This window comes from Sander lucioperca, chromosome 15 (genome assembly GCF_008315115.2).
Source record: "Sander lucioperca isolate FBNREF2018 chromosome 15, SLUC_FBN_1.2, whole genome shotgun sequence".
Lineage (NCBI taxonomy): Eukaryota > Metazoa > Chordata > Actinopteri > Perciformes > Percidae > Sander > Sander lucioperca.
In genome coordinates, this window is record NC_050187.1 from 6,427,501 (window position 1) to 6,435,000 (window position 7,500).

The 7,500-nt window shown below is 39.8% G+C and overlaps 2 protein-coding genes across 2 annotated transcripts in view; one reads left to right on the forward strand and one right to left on the reverse strand.

Moving 5' to 3' along the window:
• Window positions 1-7,318, reverse strand: part of LOC116052842 (lysophosphatidylserine lipase ABHD12-like) — a 26,561-nt gene extending 19,243 nt beyond the window's left edge. Inside the window, exons 1-2 of the mRNA XM_031303674.2 lie at window positions 7,187-7,318; window positions 4,454-4,637 (exon numbers count right to left, since the gene is read on the reverse strand). Coding sequence (XP_031159534.1) covers window positions 4,454-4,635 — 182 coding nt within the window. The 5' untranslated portion in view covers window positions 4,636-4,637; window positions 7,187-7,318. The remainder of the gene's footprint in view (window positions 1-4,453; window positions 4,638-7,186) is intronic.
• Window positions 7,319-7,348: 30 nt separating this feature from the next.
• Window positions 7,349-7,500, forward strand: part of gins1 (GINS complex subunit 1 (Psf1 homolog)) — an 8,644-nt gene continuing 8,492 nt past the window's right edge. Inside the window, exon 1 of the mRNA XM_031303675.2 lies at window positions 7,349-7,500. This exon is cut by the window's right edge and continues 50 nt beyond it. Coding sequence (XP_031159535.1) covers window positions 7,476-7,500 — 25 coding nt within the window. The 5' untranslated portion in view covers window positions 7,349-7,475.

Genomic DNA, 7,500 nt, shown 5'->3' on the forward strand with positions numbered 1-7,500 from the left:
GCCACAGCACGGACGCCACAACACGGACGCCACAGCACGGACGCCACAGCACGCTCTCTTTCTCCTTTCTCTCAACTTCTCCTCCGTGTGTCGGCGCTATTCTCCACATGTAGGAACCTGGTGAATTAACCTGCAACATGTCAGCTGTTTGGGAATTCTTCAGCGTGTGTGCAGAAGATAACAAGTTTGCAATGTGCAACACCTGCAAGGAGAAAGTAGGGCGTGGAGGGACGACACCAAAAACCTAAATCACATTTCTTTAGTTGATATTGATGTGAAAAGAAGGAAATGGTTCTAACATTGCTCTTTAGATGTGTGTGAATGTCCCACACCAGGAGTAATTTATATAGTTCTATTTTATAGTGATCCATTATCTGTTCAACACATGTTCTATTAAAGAAAAGATAGAAAATAAATATGTGTGTGCTGTAAAGTGGTTAGAAAAAATGAAATCAGAATCAGCTAAAATCGGTATCAGCTGGTCTAACTTAAAAGAAAATCAGAAATCAGAATCGGCCTAGAAAGTTGGAATCGGTGCATCTCTAGTGTTTTCTGGACATAGTTATGCTGGAGCTCTCTACAGCAAGGATTAACAAAGCCAAGTCATCGACTGTCAGCCTATAACACAGCAGCACAGGTATCAGCCTATATGACCTCAGCATAGAGCTGGGCGATATGGAAAAAAATCTAATATCAGATATTGTTGACCAAATACCTCAATATCGATACCGTGGCAATATTGTAGGGTTGACAATTGGTGCTTACAAAAACATATTTACACAATGAGATTTTTGATAATCATCATTAATGTGTATATCAGTCCCTCCAGAAAAACGCAATTATGCGATCTCATAATTCAAAGCATAATCAGCCAAAGTCTGCATATTTATTTCGGGGGCCGCATTTTTTCAAATACGCCGCACTTTCGCCGCATAAATTGCCGATTTCCGCATTTTCGTTGCAAAAAAGTCACACATATCTTAGCAGAAAGTTGAAAAATGTTGCGTTTACTTCACACAAGAGCAGCCGTTTCCCCCTGTTGCCATGGGAACGTTATGAAGTGATGTAATTACGCGACGTGAACATCATCGAAAAGCTGCAAACCCCGCGATGAAGCCACGATGAAACTGCAGTGAGTTCCCGCAATTTCATCGCATAAAATTGCATAAATATCCCGCATATTCCATCACGTTTTTTAAGAAAACGTGCCGCATAATCAAGGATTTTAGCTCAAAACTATCACAAAAAAACTCCACATTTTTCTGGAAGGACTGGTATATAATAACTACCGTATTTTCCGGACTATAAGTCGCTCCGGAGTATAAGTCGCATCAGTCAAAAAATGCGTCATGAAGAGGAAAAAAACATATATAAGTCGCACTGGACTATAAGTTGCATTTATTTAGAAATTTATTTCACAAAATCCAAGACCAAGAACAGACATTTAATCTGGAAAGGCAAGTTATTCAACTACACAGTAGCACACAGAACAAGGGGCTGAATACGGTAGGTGTCCGGTATGTTAACGTAACACATTAACAGTTATTCAACTATACAACAGAATACAGAACAACTACCAGGGCGTGGAGACGTAACTGCAGCGTTGACGTGCATCTACATCTGTGGACTCGTTCCTCCAGCTCTGGCCATCTGGCTTTCAGCGCACGACTAGCTTTCTTTGTTTCCTTCATTGCAGTAAGAGTCACCTTTTCGCCAGTCCCTCACAAGTTTCTCTCTCACTCCAAACTTTCTTTGTGCTGCTCGATTACCGTTTTCGGCTGCATATTTTACTACCTGCAGTTTATAATCTGCAGAATAGGATTTTCTTTTCTTTCTCAGTTGTCTTTAGGAGCAGCATATAGTTGTCACAAGCCTAGAGCGCCTCTCGCGGCTGTAGACGGTAATGTTTTCAGTATGATTTAACATTTAAAAACATGTTAAATTATATATATTTTGATATATAAGTCGCACCTGACTATAAGTCGCAGGACCAGCCAAAGTATGAAAAAAAAGTGCGACTTATAGTCGGAAAATACAGTAAGTGGGTAGAGGCAAACAAAAGAAAAGCTAGAACAGTCTGGTAAGTTCAAGAAATGACATCACTTTACTGTAGTCCAGCCATTAAATCCAGGGACAGACAACACGTCATATGAGGATATCACGATATCCAAAATCTAAGACGATATATATTAGGGCTGCCACCTCTTAGTCCATTAGTCGACTAATCGGTCGTTTTGGTCTTAGTCCACTAAGATTTCTTTAGTTGATGAGTCATTTTTTATGCTTATTCATGCTTAATTACTCATTTCCAAGAAACTTATGAGCACATTTCTGGTAAACACAAGATTTAAAGTGGTGCTTTTGCAGGATTAATTGTGGAGAAACTCAGTTTTACAGATGGTTCATTAACTACATTTATATTGTGCTTTTCTAGTCTTAACCACCTCTCAAAGAGCACAGCTCTGTTGATTACATCAACTAATCCATTAATCGACAAAATCATATAAGTGTTAGTCGACTAAGAATTTCTTTAGTCGAGGACAGCCCTAATATTTAGTCTCATAACACGATATAGCGATATAATATCCATATATCGCCCAGCTCTACCTCAGCATCACAAGAACTACAGGAGAGTGACTAGGCAAGGTGTGATTCCTGTTTATTCGTTCCGTTTTCCTCGAGACTGCAGCGGTTGGCGGGTGGGACGGGGCTTATGTTACATTACATTACGTTACATGTAATTGTAAGTTGCTTGTATCCAAAGTGACTTACAATGTCTATATGTGTCAGAGGTCACACACCTCTGGAGCAACTAGGGGTTAAGTCAGTCCTTCCAGAAAAATGTGGAGTTTTTTTGTGATTGTTGCGGGTTAAAATCCTTGATTATGCGGCACATTTTCTTAAAAAATGTGACGGAATATGCTAGGGGTGGGGGAAAAATCGATACAGCATAGTATCGCGATATTTTCCGTGGCAATAGTGTATCGATACACAGACGCCGAGTACGGATCTAGTATTATATATACGTTGGTCAGTTTGTCTGCTTGATAATCCCATTTTACAGCGATAACATTGGAGTGAGATGAACAGACAGAGAAATATATCTTTTTAGATAAAAGAGATGTTGACTAAGTTAACTGTTGGGGACATCATTTGAAATTGGGAAAAATTTGTAGTTGGAAAAAAGGTAATGAATTGCAATATATCGCAGAATATTGCAATATGTTTAAAATCTATAGAATAGAATAGAATATATATATATATATATATATATATATATATATATAAAATATAGAATAGAATCCTAGAATATGCGGGATATTTATGTAATTTTATACGATGAAATCACGGGAACTTGTAATTACATCAACATTCCCATGGCAACAGGGGGAAATGGCTGCTCTTGTGTGAAGTAAACGCAACATTTTTCAACTTTCTGCTAAGATATATATGTGTGACTTTTTTGCAACGAAAATGCGGGGATTATGAAATCATGTAAGCCCCGTGTATTTTGCACGGAAATCGGCAATTTATGCGGCAAAAGTGCGGCGTATTCGAAAAAATATAAATTGAATTATGCGATCGCATAATCACGTTTTTCTGGAGTAACGAGGGGTTAAGTGCCTTGCTCAGGGACACATTGGTTGATGTATGGCAGAGGGAATCTAACCCAGGTCTCCCTCACCACCCCTCTTGTTCAATTGTTTCTCTGTTCTGTATGTTTGAAATATAAACAGCAATATAAAATTGATCTAAAATTAAAAAAGAAGGTAAAAAGTACTATAATGTGTCAGATATAAGCCTCGTGAATGAAAGTCAACATTTCAGGGAGAAGTTAGAATACTGTAAATACATGTCACTATTTCTTCTCTTTATTTATATTTAAATGTATGTATATCTATGTGTTGTACATTCCCCCCTATACTATTATATACTATACTACTATAATATAATATATAATATAATACTATAATACTGAGAAGTTAGAGAAGTAAATACATGTCACTATTTCTTCTCTTTATTTATATTTATGTATATCTGTGTCTTGTAGCCTACATTTCCCCCTATACTACTATATACTATACTATACTATACTATACTACTATAATATAATATATAATATAATACTATAATACTGAGAAGTTAGAGAAGAAGTAAATACATGTCACTATTTCTTCTTTATTTATATTTATGTATATCTGTGTCTTGTACGTTTCCCCCTATACTACTATATACTATACTACTATAATATAATATAATATAATATATAATACTATGATACTGTCCCTCGCTGCTGCAGCAGTGTGAATCTCCCCGTTGTGGGATAAATAAAGGATTTTGAATCTTAAATCTTTAATAAATCACTTTCTTGGCAAGTGGAACACGGAAGTAGTAATGTAGGGAACAGTGCGCTCTCTTTTAGTACGACACCTGTCCCGGTACCGGCTCTTACCTGCGGAACGGTTTCACCGCCATGCCTCCGTCCTCTTCCGGGCCCTTCCGGCCGCGCGCTGCGGGACCCGCTGCTCCCCTGCCGGGACGCTGCTTCAGCTCCAGGTCGCTGTCTAGCAGAGTGCCGGTGGTCCCGGTGGTCCCGGTGGTGCCGCTGTCCGCTGGGTTACTCCGCTTTCGCATCACTGGAAAGGGCACGAAAACAACCGTTAACCGACTGCGGGGCTGTCAGCGGGGGAGGGGCCGTTAGCTGGCCGGGCGATGGAGCTGTGAGAGCCGGGGAGGACGGAGCAGAGTCCCCGCTGAGGCTGAGTCTCTCTCTCTCTCTCTCTCTCTCTCTCTCTCTCTCCTCTCTCTCTCTCTCCCTCTCTCTCTCTCTCTCTCTCTCTCCTCCTCTCTCTCCCTCTCCTCTCTCTCTCTCTCTCTCCTCTCTCCTCTCTCTCTCTCTCCCTCTCTCTCTCTCTCTCTCTCTCTCTCTCTCTCTCTCTCTCTCTCTCTCTCTCTCTCTCTCTTATATGTATTTGTATATGTGCAACGTATGTTTAAGAACAACAACAAACGACTGACTGTTTGTAAATTGAATTTTAAATACAAAAATAAATATACTTTATACTTTAAATCTCTCTGTCTTTTTTGCAGGATATATATATATATATATATATATATATATATATATATATATATATATAAAGGAAACCTCTTTAACTTTGTTATTAAGACTTAACTTTTCGTGTTTATGTATAAAATCAGCTGTTTTTGCCGTAGCTGTATCCCTTCTAGCAGCCAGCCGCCGCAGCCAATCACAGAGCGAGTCCCTTCTAGCAGCCAGCCGCCGCAGCCAATCACAGAGCGAGGAAACTGTGCTGCGTTCACGGCCTCTGGAGAGCGTCGGAGTAACAACTACCTAAACAATACAGGTTTCTGGAAACGAGAGAAAGCTAAACTAGTGCATGATGCCTTCAAGTGCACCTCGTATACTAAACTATAAAGACAGACAATTACAAAACAGACTCTGAATCATCTCTTTTGGGGTTAAATAACAGCTTTGTAACCGGTTTTCAGCTTAGTGACAATGTGATTTCCCAGCTGATCCAGGAGACTTTATTTAGCTTCAGAAGTAGACAGACAGCAGCAGAACACTGATACTCAAGTCAAGTACAAGGTCCTTCATTTTCTATTAAGAGATGTTTAACCAATCAGACAACACATCCATCAACAGCTGTGTGTGTGTGTGTGTGTGTGTGTGTGTGTGTGTGAGTGTGAGTGTGTCAGCATCTGTGTGTGTGTGTGTGTGTGTGTGTGTGTGTCTGCGTCTCTGTGTGTGTGTGTATGTGTCTGCGTCTGTGAGTGTGAGTGTCAGCATCTGTGTGTGTGTGTGTGTGTGTGTGTGTGTGTGTGTGTGTGTGTGTGTGTCTGCGTCTGTGTGTATGTATGTGTGTGTGTCTGCGTCTGTGTCTGTGTGTGTGCGTGCGTGTTTCTCTGTGTGTGTGTGTGTGTGTGTGTGTGTGTGTGTGTGTGTCAGTGTGTGTGTGTCTCCGTCTATATGTGTGTGTGCGTGTGTTTCTATGATCCTGGTTACGACTGAACCCAAAAAGCTTTTCCGGTTCTTTCTAGCAAACATTCAAACATTTTTTTAGCTTCAGTACAACCTCCAGTGTTTTGGCTACGAGTAGTTACGGTTTTAAAACAACAACAACAACAACAACAACAACAACAACCTCAAAACACAAATGTCCCCCGAAATAGATAATTACCATTTAAGAGCTTATTTTCTTTCCCTTGAACGTAGCACTCGACGGAGCCAGTTAGCTAACTACGAAGCTACCGTTAATCTCTTTAATCGGGAAAACGACACAAACAGAACACAATATCACCCGTTTTTACAGTTTTATAACAACATTAACATCAGCTGTATACTTCGGCACTGGCAGTATATGATTCCCCACCAGACAGCGTTCAATATTGAGGAATATTTACATTTTTACGTTCATTCGTTTCGCCTTGTTGTGCCGATGACTGTCATGGAAGGAGACAGTTTTTACTGTAATAACTATTGTTTTGGTGTTTTGTGTTTATGCCGAAATGTGACAGAGTTGCTACATGATTTAAAAATCTATTAAAATATTTCTAAAGACGTCTGTGTATCTTTTGATCAGCAAGACACCTTTAAAATGTTAGATTCTCAAATGAAGATCGCCCTTTCTGAAATACAGATAATATTGAAAGTTTAGCATTAATTTTCTAACTATTATGTCCCGACCAGGAACACCATGACACAATGATCGTAACATTTACATCAGCTGTATAATTCGGCACTGACAGTATATGATTCCCCACCAGACAGCGTTCAATATTGAAGAATATTAAGGCGTTTTACACTGCTTGGTTTGGCCTTGTTGTGTCGATTACTGTCATGAAAAAAGTCGGATTCTACTGAAATAACTGCTGTTTGGTGTGTTGACATTTATGCCGAATTGTTAGAGAGGTCCTGAGCTTTCTAAGCATCTATTAAAGACCTTTCTAAGACGTCTATGTATCTTTTTTTATCAACATTAAACTTTAAAATGTCAGATTTTTAAACCAAGATCGCCGCGAACGCCGAGTCAGTTGGCTCTCTGCTGGTTGTTCTTTTTTTTCCGGTTGGTTTTTAGCTAACAGGAAGTCGGACTGCGGTGTTACAGCGTTTTAATGTCCACTCAGAAATATCAGATTAAATTCAAACACACATTCTTACCTCTCAGTCTGGCGGGAGTAAAACGGCTTCACAACATGACTATCCTAAACCTAAAGCGTTAAGCCGGGTTCAGCAGCAAAAAAAAAACCTCGTTTCGCGGTTTTGAAGTTTGTCCCAATGCAGTAGCCGCCGAAGCGTCGCGTCATTTTGTGTCGTCATCACAACGCTTGGATTTTGCCGCGAAACTGAGCTGACGTCCCCCAGTGAGAGACTTTTTTCTTTTATGGTTAAATTAAAAGTGTAATTAATAGTTTTTCTGCTCGGTGTGTTTGTGTGTAACGGTACCGAGATGTTTTGTGAGAAAGCCATCGAGT